The following is a 14,445-nucleotide window of genomic DNA, read 5'->3' as shown; positions in this document are numbered from 1 at the left end:
GCTGGTTTTTTTTATGTATAGATATATGCACATATGCACAATGGAGCTCTCTCGCGGAAGGCCAATTAAGTAGACGCAGGCCAGTGCAGTAAGAGACCCAAATCGCATGGCCGCAAGCCCTAACTTCTGTTTGCGTTTGTGGAAACCTTTACCCGGACCGTCGGGACTGAGAAAGGCCAATTCTCATGCATGGCACCAAGGCTACGCTGCTGGCTTGTACCAACCATATATCCTTTCTCTCATTTAACGGAGGACGCATTAGAGGATCATTCCTGTCCACTTACGCGGGGACAGTTCCATCGGGGGGTTCCTCGCGTGTACTACGCCATACAGCGAGACCACAGCGACAAGTTCGACATTTCGCCATCGTCTTTCACGCGCGGAAGACTCTCCACTACTGGATTTCCTTCTTGATGCCGACTAGGATGCCATCCCACGAGCGACAAACAAAGCCACGTCCGTCCTCAGGCCTGACTGCTCCATGCCCAGAAGTCAACAGAAGTCACCCGCCCTCCTCTTGACAGGCTTAAAATAACTAGTCACGAAGATGCAGTGCGAACCAGTCGGTCAAGTCGGAAGAACTTATGCAGGAGTTGCACTACAGGTGCACTGGCACGTGGCTGTTTGGTAGTAAGGACGATGTAGTAGTAGTAATGGTAGTAGCAGTAATAGTTTTGGTGATGGTTGTGGTAATGGTGGTAGTAGAAGTTGTATTGTTCTGGGCAGGGAACCCTAGATGCATATGCAGGGTAAGACGAACTACAGAGACAAGTATAAGAGTCCTAAATTGGTTGCAACAGACTAGATCAATTTGTAGGACGAAAAGGAGTGTTGAGTATCGATTACAGAGCGTAACCAGCAAGAGCCCAGAGTCCAGTCGTGACCCTTACCTACCCGGGTAAGGAGTAAACTAGAGTGTCTGAGTAGTATAGGTACCTTGAAGCCGTTCCACTGTGTCTCGCCCTGATCTACATTACCAAGGCCCGTTACAACATCTACTCTCCTCGCCGACTAGCCCTGTCTTCGCTAGATAATACCTTCATGCTCATGCGATTCTCGGCTCCTTGAGGACAAATAGGATTGGAAACATAATTGCCGTAGCGACGACCGGAAATACTAGATATTTATAGAATGGTTAGTAACGCAACCAGTAAAAACAACCCATGGAGCCATAGCGGGGGATAGACATACGCGGTAGGTACTGGAAGCTCGCAAGATAGCAATCTCTAACGAATGTTTGTAGCGGCACTGGAAGACTGTTGGCGTATCGAACCTCGTTCAGGATCCGATTGATGATCTTGCACATCCATAGAATCAGCGTAACTTCCTATAACGATACCGCTCTCGGAAGTATCAGCTACTTACCATCCTCTTCTCCTCGAGTCCACGCAGCGCCCTCCACAGCCCTTTTTCAAAAACAGGCTGGCTAACCGCCGCCCCAGCTGCAGGTCCTATAATAATTCCTAGTTGCTGAAAGAGATAGTACGTCCCGATACAACTGTGTAGTTCCCCCTCCGGTGCGACAGAGGCCATGGCAGTGAATAATGCTGGGAACAGCATGCCTGGTGCCATACCCGTACCGAAGAGGTAGACACCGTCCTGCAAACGCTGCCAGGGGGTTTCCCCGTGATTCCGACGCCACTGAAAGAATATGAGGGTGTGGGAAAGGAGGTTTAATGCCAGGGCGAAGAGGACTAGGGATTTGCTGCGTTTTGTGCTGTGGATACACTATGAGCTTCTGGCAACAGGTATGCGAATGGGAGGTACCGTTTGATCACCAGCCCGCAGACGACACCGCCGACGGCTACACCCAGGGCACTAATTACAAGTGCGAGAGATGCGACAAAGTCACTTGTATTTTGGGTACGGATGAAGTAGGGTACTAGATTGCTGTAGAACTGGGTTGCATCGCAGACATTATTGTCTATACTTGACGAACGAGAAGGGGCGAGCAGGGACGTACGGAAAACCGACCAGCCATTAATAAAGTCTGGCAGAGAAAGTAGACGCCTATCGGTTCTGAAAAAAGGCTTATTGGAACCAGTGGTTTTACCGCCCAGAGTAGCTCAATGACGATAAAAATGGTGCAGCCGCTTATGAAGGCGAATGCAAGCAGAGATGTCTGGAAGAACATGCCTTTATTCTGGGCACCTAGTGCGCGTAGGAGGAAGAGCAGGAGGAGAACTGTCCCGGCGAATGTGAAGAGACCTGCAAAGTCGAGATCGCGGATACCTGGGGGGCTGCTAGCAGGTGCTGGCTCTTCTTCAGACTCGCCTTTTGGCTCTGTTTCGTTGAGATAGGACGGGAGCCGGTAGACGCAGAAGAGCGCGCAACAGATGACGATCGGTAACTGGCCGAAGAATGACCTGCGATTTAGTCAGGACCCTTTTCCAGTGTAGAGGTTAGATAGGGGAGGGACCATCGCCATCCAACAGTATCAGCCAGAAACCCTCCAATGGGACCCCCAAGGCTGCGTCCGGCGATATTGACAACATTCTGATAGCCACGGTACAGCGCGACTTCGTCCACGGGAGTCATGTCTAATGCCGACTGTAAGCTTCCCAAACTCTGCAGATAGAGCACGCAAAGGTAACTACCAGTGATAATGACCGAGGCCATGACTAGGATACCTGCGCCACTGGACCCAGCCAGGACCCTTGACAGGACGAGTTGCAGGATGGACAAACTCGCACCACTATACATCTATCAATGAAGGCAGTATTACAAGCAAATTCAAGAAAAAGACATACCAAGCAAGACAGCTAACTGCAAAAAGAGCATAGGAGCCGACCAGAACACGTTTGCGGCCATATCGGTCTCCTAGGATGCTGAACTGGAAAGAGTAAGCTTCTGCCCGCTTACTTCAGAGGAGTACGCACCACTGGCAGCGAGATGCAGTACCCGAAGTTATATGCGAGCAAGAGCCACGATCCTTCGGACAGACGGTGGAACTGCGATGCGATTGCGCTGTAGGTGGAGATGACAAGCAACTCATCGGCGCTTGCAATGAAGACCCCTGTGGATGGTGAACCAGCTTTCCGTGAAGAGGACTGAGCCTTATTACCAAGAAATGCTGCATAGATGACGAGGCTGTCGGACCCCTCCCTTGAACTGGAGTGCTCGCCCGTTTCTTCATCCCTTGCAGAGCCCAGCAAAGACGACTCTTCGGACACAGTCATGATATGAATCAGTTAACATACAACGACGCGGTACGGACAGGGTATTTCTGAAGGGACTGTTGGATCAAGAGAGCGGCTGTGACTCAAGCAATGGGTGACTCGAACAGGCACCCCTTGGGTGATCTGGAGGAAACCGGCCTTGTCCGGAACAAGGCGTGCCTTTTTATCTCAGACAATCATGCAGTATGATTGCATGTCTGCATATTGAAAACCAATCGCTTCCTTATATGCCGCTCATCCCTTCCTCCAGCCGTCGATCATCTCCAATAGTTCGCAGCTTGTATGCACGTCAGACGAGCGCCGCGAATGAGAACACGTCTGGTGGAAAAGGTTCAACAAGCAAGAGCAGCAAGTTTGGTAGAGAGCTTTTTCCATGAATAGGATCCCCACCTCCTCAAGTCAAAAGATGATGAATGGTCCCTTAGCCCCCCATGTCAGATGCGCCAATCTCTCTTCTGCCAAGGCAATGCTTCTTCAAAGTTGGCTCCTCCGGTGGCTCTGCCTTTTCTGGGCCAGTAACAGACGATACCTTGAGCCTTAGGGCTCTGACATACCAGGCTCTGTTCCCGGTGATCCAAGCATACAGGTATCTCTGTCCGCCCAGCCGTAACTGAGCACCGAGTTGAAGTCATCAATAACCTATGATCCCTCTGCTCGTCGCCAGATTATCACCTGGCTATTGGATATCAATATGCCACTTATACTCTCCCAAGTCTTTGATATTGGCATAGCGTTTAAGATGGCTTGTGGTCGACCTTCAATGTGAGTTAGAGTTGGCCACCAAGCACCAGTTGATAGCGCCTACGAACTGGCTACAATAGAAAAGGCCATCGTCCCTTTTATTCTATCCTCCAGGGTTAGCTATTTCAGCAATATGCCATCAGTATGACAATTTAAGCGCATCCAGCCAGGCACAACACCAGTGATTGCGCTCGACATGACCACGTAACTTCAAGCCCTAAACAAGCAACAAAGCCCAAACCCAGACCAAGTTCCCTCCATCTTTTCAGCACCGTTACCACAGCCGATTCAAATCCCAGCACGGTTCTATTTGATCTGCCCCAAGAAATCTTTGACGAGATTGTTGCGCACTCCTCAAGCAGCTAAAGGATGCCTGGCCTTGTCCAGCAAGCGGCTCTTCGCGCAATAGGGCCCTCAACCTGGGCGAAGCTCAGAAGGAATCATCAACCCCGGCATCGGTGATCTGATCGAGCGTTCTGCGAGCTCTCAGCCGCGACAATCCTGAGTGAGAGTATTGTCTTCGCTGCAAGATACTGCGTCCACCACTCAAGTCGCCCAAGAGCTTCATCCGCAGAAACAGTTAGAGAGATACAGTGTTTGCTTGCACACCTCGAGTAGGCATTTCAGTCGCGCTTAGCAGATCTTTCCTCGAATCCGCCCGTCGATCTGTTTGGTGGCAACTTTACGATTCCTCAAGAATCGCTACGTAATCGGCTCCGTTCCTCCGCCAGCTAGATCTATTGCAGTCTTGTCCTGGGGCAGGAGTATGATCTGAGCACCTTCTCTGGGTCACCTCTCCAGGCTGTCGATATTCCCCTTCCCGTCCGCGTCTGTGCCCTTCTCACCACCAGCGTCTCACCTCCGCGAGTATTTTGCCACGGGACCAAAAGCTCAGCGAATAGGCCACTTCCCGCCCGAGCTATTGATACGGATTTCCAGACCATCTGCGCCGCGGAGCAGGTAAGACGAAGAACGTTCTGTGATTCCAGGCCAAGCGAAGAGGCACAGGTGGAGGGTCAGAGCATGAGCTCAGGTCTAACTGGCGATGTCGCAGCTGTCCGACCATATTCCAAGTTGGGTATCTTCTGTCAATGATTCTCGTACTATTTTGGGTAGGTGTGGAGAGCACTAGAGTGGAAGTTATGCGGCGAGAAGGGCCTAGCCTGGGCCCCTGAAAGCGCAACAGCGAGTTCGTGGTGTCTAGGAGCGTACTGATTTGGCTTGGAATGAGGGGGAACATGACTCATTGAATTAACCTCAATCAGGTAATACATGATATAGCCTGAATGTTCAGACGGGTGTTCCTCAGGACTCCTGATACGTGCCTAGCGAACCCCGCTCCCCGACATCTACAAGACCCAACCACTGTACTCGACGGAGACATTGGCGATAAAAATATGCAATATGATATACATACAACCCCGCATTCAAGTCTTATTCAATCACATTGCCATGCAGACAACGTACTTGGTCCACCTGCCCTGAATGGTAATTCTCCGCTTCTCCCGAGGTCTTACTCCACATCCAAGCCCGCGTGCCCTAGTTAGTCGGGGATATCGGATGGAAGAGCATGTCATGCGATGCATTCTGCAGAGAGATATACTAACAGATTCAGCTTGAGTTTAGCATCCTTGCTCATTCTGCAGGGGTGAGGGGAGTCAACGTCAGCGCAACAATGTTGCTGCTGCTCAATCCCCGCAGACAATCGTCCTGCTCTCAGTCCAAGTATAAATAGGTGTAGACATGCTCTTCCATTGCAGGCCCGAAATTGACTGAATTGTCATAGCCTACTCATCTACCTGATCAGTGCTCCACAGTCCATATTCACTATGAGACTCGGCCTCATTACCCTCCTCGTCGGCCTCCTCAACACCCCCGGCCTCACAAATGCCGCCCTCAATACCCCCCTCACCGTTTCTGGCCGCTGGATCCTCGACTCTACCGGTGCACGCGTAACATTCGCGGGCGTAAACTGGCCCGGCGCCGGCGAGGCCATGATTCCCGAAGGACTGCAGTATGCCTCCATCGCCTCGACAATCTCAAAGATCAAGTCTATCGGGATGAATGTGATCCGCCTAACGTTCCCCATTGAACTCGTCGATGATATCTACGCCAATGATGGCGATATCACAGTCCTAGACTCGCTTATCAATGCTCTGGGCGTTACGAATGGAACGGATGTCTTCAACCAGATCGTAACCAACAACCCATCAATCACGAATACGACAACCAGACTGCAAGTGTACGACCTCGTTGCCGCTGAGTGCGCAGCCCAAGATGTTTACGTGCATCTTGATAACCACATCTCCAAAGCCATGTGGTGCTGCTCCACCACTGATGGCAACGCCTGGTTTGGGGATACGTACTTTGATGTGGACAACTGGAAACGGGGGCTGCAGTATATGGCCTCCCATGCGGCGTCCTGGGAGACGTTCACGTCTATCGGATTGCGAAATGAACTGCGACAGCCGGCCAGCGCAAACCCCAGTTATCCGTACAACTGGGAAACGTGGTATAGCCAGATGACTGAGGCGGCGGATCTGGTGAATGCTGCGAATCCGGACGCGTTGATCTTCCTCTCGGGCTTGAACTACGATACAACTCTTGCGCCAATCCCGACTGGGAGCGATCTGGGTGACGGGACGAGATTCTACCTTGAAGATTTCAGTTACGCTGATAAACTGGTGCTGGAATTGCACAACTACGATACAGCCGCATCGAGCTGTGCCAATCTCTCGGGCGCCCTCTGGAACGGGGGGTTCAAGGCGCTTGATACGAACAGTTCCGACATCGTCAATGTCATGCCCGTCGTCTTGACGGAGTTCGGTTTCGCGCAGGATGAAACGACGTGGCAGAGTGTCTACGCTTCGTGTATTAGAGAGTGGATTCCCCAGCAGCAGGCCGGCTGGATGGTTTGGACCATCAGTGGGAGTTACTATATTCGTTCCGGAGGCCAGGATTACGACGATACCTGGGGGATACTCGATCACACTTGGTCGGGCTGGCGGAATGAGGAGGCGATCGAGCAGGGATTGAGGGTCATGGCGGAGGCTTCGCTTGAAGCCTAGGCAGATGAACGATCTCTTTCCGGCTGAGACGACGCAGGCGAAAGGCTCGTTGGGTGGTGGTGTAGGTACTCATCTGTGTATATAAGTGTGAAAGGTAGCGTACCTGGGGATTGTCCAGGATGCGAATCGACGTCAGCTGATGTGTACGTCCTACACCGAGATCCAATAGGTAGCTGCTTCATGGAATGCCAAGAATAAGGAGTCAACATCATTGTCTGTGCCCTGTAGACAACGTGTCTGCTTCTCGGTCATTCTGCATCCCTCCACTCCATTGTGCGGGTTATAAAGAAGTTATCAGTCTGCGCCAGCTTTGTATATCCCACGGCAGGTGAACCGTCTGCGATCCCCATCAATCATATATCATAAGGCATTGCACATCGCATTCATCCCACTCTTCATTCTCATATACCACGTACCAAAGACGCGATTAACGGGCCTCGTCTCCTCCAACTCGGACGCGACTGATGTTCCGTCCCGTACTCCTCCATAGCCTCCCTTATCGCATTTACAGCCTGCTCAGCCGGCGTGTCCATCTCCACGCCCGCTATTTCCATCTCTCCTCGGCTGATGCTATTCTGGCCGGTGAACGGAGGGGGCAGCTGGCGGTAACCATCCGGAACCCGAACAGTCATGTCATTCTTCTCCTCTTCGCTCGCAGAATTCGAGGCAGACGGAGGCTGCAATTTCCACGTCGCCGTAACAACATAATAATCCAGCTCTCCAGGCCTCACTTCATCGCGAATCCACCGTTTCCCTCCAAACATCGAACTCCCCGTCCATTTTGTCGTGACCAACTCCGCTGACTTTGCTGCGAGAGTTCGCCCGTCTTTTCGTCTGAACACCCATTTCTCAACCGCTTGCGAAACCAGAATGTCGACCTCTTCTTTCCTCCGCTCCAGGCTCTCGAAGTCAACCGCGAACGCCTTCACGCTCTCCGGAAACCGAACCCTCCTCACCCACTTCCCGCCGATATACAGCGGTCGATTATGTTCCCAATGCCAAAAGTCCGTGTACCGGAGCGTAAGATGGACCCGTTTTGGGAGTAGATGTTCTGTATTGAGGACGCTCTGCAGCAGCTTGCCCGGTTCGAGGAGGTACAATTGAGCAAACACACGCACGTCGCCCACTTCCACTTTTCCACCGTTATAGCCTTGGCCCTGACCCTCTCTATGAATATCATTCAGAACTTTCAACCATCCCTCCATCAGTCTCTTCTCCCACCACCAGTTAGCCCGCTTAGTAGGCGCTCGATCGAGGGCGACAAGATAGAATGAATGCTCGGCCAGTGCAAAGGGCATGAACCAGCTTTCGGCGTAGACGCGTTTACATGTGCGCAGCAGCTCGGTGTATGTCTTATGTGGGGCGCTGTAGCCTGGTCGGGCCCAGTATGTCTCTCTTGCATAGAGCTTGGTCTTGTCTTCAATTGGGCTGAGCGTATAGTTGAATATCTCAGTGCGGATCTCTGGTGGGAGGGTTGAAAATAGCGGGGATTGGGATTGGTCGTGGTAGGTGGTGAAATCGGGTGGGTGAAGAGTTGGTTGGGCCATTTTGCGCGAAAAAAATGTATTTGTCTTTGTTTCTTCTCAAGATCTCGTACAAACATAGATATTGGTATATAGAGTAGTTATACTCCGTAGAGTGAATTTAGATGGACTATCGACTCCACTGGTGCCTGCCAGGCTACAGTGGAGATAACTGATTGGTGCCTGATTTTCCGGGCATAAATGTGGTCCCTCAAAGTCACGTGGAGAGACGGTGGTCGGAGTCCGCGGACCCCGCGACCAGCCACAAAGCAAGGTTTCTGCCTAGACAACTTGCCCTGTAAGCCGTGTGAGATGATTCGTGAATCTCCAAGGTACTGTAATAATGCAATGCGCTATTATCATCATAAAGACGTCAAGCATCACAAGCCTGCTAAAGTAAAAGTTAGATAAAAGTTAGATAAAAGTTAATTAAATTGACTTTCTGAGACCCTTGGGCCGCGGCCCACTGCCCAGTTTCACGTGAGCGTCCCTGCGGTCGGCTTATCACATGCGCCAGGAACAACTTTACTCTTACTCTGTAAGATCGGAAACACGCGGGTGATCGAGGGAGGATATGAAACATCGTGGGCCCATCGAGTCCCTTGCTGCAGAAAAAGCTTAAAACCAATATTATTGCTTGAATGGACTATAGTCGTGACGAAACCCGAAAATTGGTAAAAATAATCCAATACTACACAGAGCTATCGATTCAAGTGCCTCTAGTTTCGGTGCTCCTTAAGTTTTGAGGTATAGGGATTTAGTGGTTGGAGTGGAGATATATATATATCTGCGCCGGGCTACTTTATGCTGAAGACACGGCATACTATCATATGAATCGGCAATTAATAGAGTATTAACATAGAAAAGTCCGAATTTTTTTTTTTTCTGAGCGTCTTGTTGCAAGGCAGACTAATGCTAATCACTAGCCTAGCCGTGAACTAGACGATCGCCAGGTCTTTCGTCTGCGAAGTCTCGATCCCGATTTCGATCTCGAGTCTCAAATAGACAGGTCAGATGCCTGAAATAGACCAGTCATGGACCAGTGGGATCTAGTTGGATAGCATATCCGTTGTTCTAAGTGGGTGACTACATTGAAGGCATACAGTGGAAACTGCAGGGAAGTGATGACCAGAGAAACAAATGGTATAGACATATCTATCTACCAGGGTATAATCATAACATCAAGAACATCATAGCTCACCGCATGTTCCAATTCACAAATATCCCGGAGATCACGCGGCTCGCATTGCAGTGCATCGCATCGCGAACGTGAGAATGGAAGGTCATGACCAGCCTCACTGAACAGATGGAATGTACAAAAACAGAACACACCAGGGAATCTATCTCAAGCACTCTATGTTGCGAAACAACAAGACGATTCAAATTAAATGTAGTGTTGCCGTGTCAGCAGCAATGTTTCTTTTTTTTTTTTAGCTTTCCCCTTTTATGCAGGACACGGCTCGGGTCAACCGATGGAATAGTCAGGCAAGCCTAACGGGACAACGGCGAGAGAGAAGCTTACTGCTTCTCGTGCTGCTCCTGCTTCTCACTGCTGCTGTTGTCGCTGCTGAGACCAAGCTCAGCAACATGGTTGTGAGGAGTGGAGTTGGTGTCGAGACCGAGCTCACGGGCCTGCTGGTTGATCTCCGCGAGAGAGAGCTTGGGCATGTCGTTGGCGACGCGGAAGGGCATGCGCTTCTCAACATGGGCCTTGGCGTAGATGATGTCGATTTCCTCAAGCTCACGGCCAGCGGTCTCGACAAAGAAGAAGTACGCGACGGGAACACCGATGAAGTTGATGAGAGCGAAGAAGAGATACACACCCCAAGGAGAAGTGGCGGCGAAGAGGGGAGTGAACATGACGACCGCGAAGTTGGTGATCCAGTTGGTGCAAGTAGAGGCGGAGGCACCGGCGGTACGGGTACGGAGAGGGTTGATCTCGGGAGGGTAGATCCAGGGGAGCGGCAGGAGGGTGAAGGCGAAGAAGACAATGAAGAGGAAAATACCGACGATGGCACCCTTGGCGTTCTCCTCGTTTTCCTTGATCAAACACCCCATGGTGATGATGAAAGAGAGACCCTGGCCGAGAAAACCGATCAGGAAGAGCTTGCGACGGCCGACCTTCTCGATCATGAAGAAAGAGGGGATGGTGGCGAGGGCATAGACGGTCGCGAAGACACCACCCATGGTAAGAGCGAGACGGTGTTCCAGGTGCAGGTTCTCCTCGAAGAGCAGGGTCGAGTAGTAGATGGCAGCGTTGCAGCCGGTGAACTGCTGGAAGAACTGGCCGGCGCAGCCGAGCAAGCAGCGCTGGAACTCCTGGGTCTTGCCGAAAGTGAAGAGAACCTTGAAACCGGCCTGGCTGGTCTTGGTCATCTCGACATCCGCCTTCATGAAGTTGTAGTCGGAAAGCACGGCTTCCGAGTCGGGCGAGTCGTTCTTGAGCTTGGCGAGAACCTCGATGGCTTCGGAGTCGTAGCCGCGCATGATGAACCAACGGGGAGAGTCAGGGAGCAGGATGGCACCGGTGACGACGATGAGCGCGAACAGAACCTGGAGAGCGACGGGGAATCGCCACTGCACCGACTGGTCGACGTACGACAGACCGAAGACGACCCAGTATGCGATCAGGGTACCGACGGCGATCATGGCACCCTCAAAGCAGACGAGAAGACCACGGTTGTGCGAGGCGGAACACTCCGACTGCCAGACGGGGATGGTCGCGGTGTTGAGGCCGTTACCGATTCCGGAGACGACACGGCCGACAACGAACTGCCCCAAACCCCAGTGCGGGCCGAAGCCGGCGCAGGAGATGACAGCACCAATAATGAGGATGGTCGCGCCGCTGATGATGACGCGAGTACGACCGATTCTCTCACCATAAAACATAGAAACGAGCGCGCCGAAGAAACATCCGATTTCGTAGCAAGCGGTGACTGCACCACGCAGGACGTTGATGTGCCGGTACTCGGCGTCGGTATAATCCGTAGGCATCCTGAGAGCCTCGAATTCACCGACGAACTCGGTTCCAGCGATGATACCAGACATCATACCCTGGTTGTAGCCGAAGAGCGAGAAACCCATGACGGCTGTGAAGGTGATAAACAAGTGCAGGGACTTGCCCCGAAGGCCGGAAGTGTTTGTCCACATCTTGACGGTATGCGTATGCGCTACTGACAAGATGACTCCAGGGACAGACGACAAGAAGAGAAATGCACAAGTAGAAAAGGAAAAAGAATGTTGCCTCGAGGGGGAGTAATCGACAGCCTTATATAACAGAGCAAACAAAGACCGCAACCCCCGGGGCCCCCCATTGCAGCCAATCTTAGCTGCCCCCGCGAGTAAAGACAGCGTCGGGCCCCACAGCCCGCAAGGGGCAACTCTGGCGACTTGGCTAACCCACCGTGGTCTAGCGCCAAGAGGCGCTCGCTAGTGGCAACTCCCCCGAAGCCACCACTGCTACTCTACTCCGTACCCCGACACTACTCCGTCGTCCTCTAGCACACACACGCACACCCGCACCGTCGACGACATTTCCGTTGCCGGCGCCGCTGACGACGGCCAAGCGAATCAAATCCGTTCCCCCGTATCTTCCCCCCGTGATCTCCACACAAGCATCGCACACTTTTTCCTCAGCGGTTGCGTTTCAACAGCCAAGTCTCTTGACCTGCGTCAACGTCCACCACTTACTTTTGGCTACAATCCTTCGTGCTGCTTCGCGGCACCGCTGCGGCCAGAGAGGCGTCTTTGCGCCGCCGATCGATGCCGTCACCCTGGGCGGTGTCGCCCCCGAGAAGGATCGGGTTCGCGCTTGCAGTCCGACGACGCCTCTGTACAGAATAGCCCGTATGGCAGCGTTACAACGCCGGCTCTTCCCGACGGAGACCTAACAGTACAACAATGGAGAGCCCCCGAGAGCCCCATAGTCTGTCAGGCACTTACGTGTGGTTTAGTTGCTTTTATTTGCATTCATTTCGCATTCATTTTGCTTTGCTACGCACTCTCTGTACGAATCGGTGATTTTAATGGAAAAAAAAAAAAAAAAAAAAAAACAGCCTAATCCGCGATGGCGTGGGCGCCTGAAATCTTATCCCCCGCCGTGACCCGTCTACGTCCCCGGCTGTTTGTCGGGTGTTGAGCCCGGTTCGGGGGCCAAGTGTGCACCAGATCAGGCCATCGAGTAGGTTAGCCGAGGGTTACCGCTTTGGTGGAGGGTGCTGGGGGCCTGAGGCTGACTCGATGGGTGTTTCATGGTGGGGCGCCGATTACTAATGGCTGTACCGTCTATTTAACCTACCCTTTCGCATATACCCTCAGCCCTCCATCAGCGGCGCCTGTGGCGCACATGGCGCCGCACATGTCCGTGGACAAAGCCTCGACGGTCGAGTCCTGTCCTGGCTGCCCCTGCTGCTGAGCGCCCTGGTTTCTGGGGGTTCCTGGGGTTCACCCCGCATCCAATGACCGCGCTCAGTCCGCGTCCTATGTTGGTTCGACGTCCGAACAAGAATCTTGGCCAACTCTTAGTAGTCGTCCCTCATAATCCTACCCACGGATCCTTCACTTCACTCCAGTCTTTGTCCCCAATCTTGAAACCGTCGCAATGCACTCTCCGGAAATGGCAGGTGTCCCGGCACTGGCGCCAAGAGCGGCCAATCCCAACTCGGTCTGGTGGGGCTCATTTAACTAAGCGAGTGGCCATGACATCACACAGTCGTAGTTTTTTCTTTCATCTTAATAATGCTACATTCGTAGTACCTAACGGGTTCCGGAATGGCTACGCGAACGGCGCAGTCAATGACTCGATGCCATGTTCCTTGTCGAGGCAAACTTGAGGCAAACTCGGAACTTGTTTCTGTCAGGCGTGGGATCATCGTCGAGCTGGACCTGTACCTGTCAGTCACGTGGCACGTGATCCGCCCGATTGCTGATCGATTCAGCACACGCATTAGATATAGGGATGTACCAGAGCTGGAATTTAGGCAAAATCCGTGCCCGAGAGCTCGACTCAAGGACCATACTCTGTAAGACACTCTATAAGATGGCCGGTGGGTAGACGGACGGTGGATATACGTACGGACGGCAGCCGCTGCATCAAAGTGGACCAGCGTACGGAGCAGCGGATATATCAAATGGCCAGTGAACCTCATTACTTAACGGGCTTAATTTTTCTTCCACTGCAATACTCCGAAATTGATCAGAAGGATATCGCCGAAGGATATCGCCGAAGGATATCTCAGAAGGATATCACCGAAAGACAGACATATACCATCAGAGGAAGATGACGGCCGCCTGACCGCATCTCTGCCACTTATTACTGAGGTCGGTATATAGTACTCTACACCGCATCCGACATTGAGCCCGTTTAAGCGCTAGATATGCAACGGCTCGGAAAGAATGCAGAATAGATAGAGAGTGGGCGAAAATGGAGATGCAGATGGAGGCCTCAATATAAGACACGATTCTAACCCAACGCATATTACCCATCTTAACCCATCCCGGCCGCCCATATTCCGAAGAGGGCCCGAGATATACCCTAATTCTCATTTCTCATAGGGCAAGAGCACTGACGTTCTTGAAATCTTAGGTAACCCAACACCCTACGGTGTAGATCTTCCAAATGTATTGAAGGCTCATCCACGACTATCTTAGTATCGAAGTCAAGACAGTGGTTGTCCCCGAGTTGAGTGCTCACTACTCAATGCTGAATGATGATCCAACACTGAGATCGACAGGGGATATGTACGCACATTTGTCGACCGAGTAAGGTGAAGCATGTGCAAGCAGTCAGATCCAGGTCAGGTAAGATCATCGCAGGCAGCTGGCACCAATACCACAATCCACAGTACTATCCCATTCCCACAATTTTCATCGCCGACCCAGCGATTGCATTGGGAATTGGGACCCGGAATTGGGACCGACCGGTGACCCATTCTT

At 52.1% G+C, this 14,445-nt stretch overlaps 5 protein-coding genes across 5 annotated transcripts; 2 read left to right on the top strand and 3 right to left on the bottom strand.

The window, feature by feature from the left end:
* Positions 1–865: 865 nt before the first annotated feature.
* BDW70DRAFT_167086 (major facilitator superfamily domain-containing protein) lies at positions 866–3,179 on the bottom strand (the record flags this gene model as incomplete). Its single annotated transcript, XM_073742157.1, has 8 exons — positions 866–1,116; positions 1,192–1,297; positions 1,366–1,717; positions 1,768–1,898; positions 1,964–2,366; positions 2,420–2,695; positions 2,751–2,833; positions 2,880–3,179. The coding sequence occupies 8 exons, from the start codon at positions 3,177–3,179 to the stop codon at positions 1,046–1,048; spliced, it is 1,722 nt and encodes a 573-aa protein (XP_073597071.1). The 3' UTR covers positions 866–1,045.
* A 2,570-nt stretch (positions 3,180–5,749) lies between these two features.
* BDW70DRAFT_149408 (cellulase family protein) lies at positions 5,750–6,988 on the top strand (the record flags this gene model as incomplete). The annotated part of the gene is made up of 1 exon (XM_073739005.1): positions 5,750–6,988. One exon carries the CDS (start codon positions 5,750–5,752, stop codon positions 6,986–6,988), a length of 1,239 nt encoding a protein of 412 aa, XP_073597070.1.
* Positions 6,989–7,189: 201 nt separating this feature from the next.
* On the bottom strand, positions 7,190–8,900 carry BDW70DRAFT_30332 (uncharacterized protein). The gene has a single exon (XM_073743711.1). The coding sequence runs from the start codon at positions 8,533–8,535 to the stop codon at positions 7,390–7,392; it is 1,146 nt and encodes a 381-aa protein (XP_073597069.1). The 5' UTR covers positions 8,536–8,900; the 3' UTR covers positions 7,190–7,389.
* Positions 8,901–9,666: 766 nt separating this feature from the next.
* mfsA (glucose-inactivated glycerol proton symporter STL1) lies at positions 9,667–11,713 on the bottom strand. Its single transcript, XM_073736427.1, has one exon. It carries the CDS (start codon positions 11,659–11,661, stop codon positions 10,030–10,032), a length of 1,632 nt encoding a protein of 543 aa, XP_073597068.1. The 5' UTR covers positions 11,662–11,713; the 3' UTR covers positions 9,667–10,029.
* On the top strand, positions 11,693–12,401 carry BDW70DRAFT_158926 (uncharacterized protein; the record flags this gene model as incomplete). Its single annotated transcript, XM_073740614.1, has 2 exons — positions 11,693–11,731; positions 11,925–12,401. The coding sequence occupies 2 exons, from the start codon at positions 11,693–11,695 to the stop codon at positions 12,399–12,401; spliced, it is 516 nt and encodes a 171-aa protein (XP_073597067.1).
* Between the last annotated feature and the right edge of the window lie 2,044 nt (positions 12,402–14,445).

This window comes from Aspergillus foveolatus (assembly GCF_047715535.1).
Source record: "Aspergillus foveolatus strain CBS 279.81 unplaced genomic scaffold BDW70scaffold_17, whole genome shotgun sequence".
Classification (NCBI taxonomy): Eukaryota; Fungi; Ascomycota; class Eurotiomycetes; order Eurotiales; family Aspergillaceae; genus Aspergillus; species Aspergillus foveolatus.
The sequence above is the reverse complement of the archived record's forward strand: the minus strand, read 5'-3'. Positions and strand labels throughout refer to the sequence as shown.

Coding starts and splice junctions, on each gene's coding strand:
- mfsA (XM_073736427.1), bottom strand. CDS start 11,661: ATGTGGACAAACACTTCCGGCCTTCGGGGCAAGTCCCTGCACTTGTTT.
- BDW70DRAFT_30332 (XM_073743711.1), bottom strand. CDS start 8,535: ATGGCCCAACCAACTCTTCACCCACCCGATTTCACCACCTACCACGAC.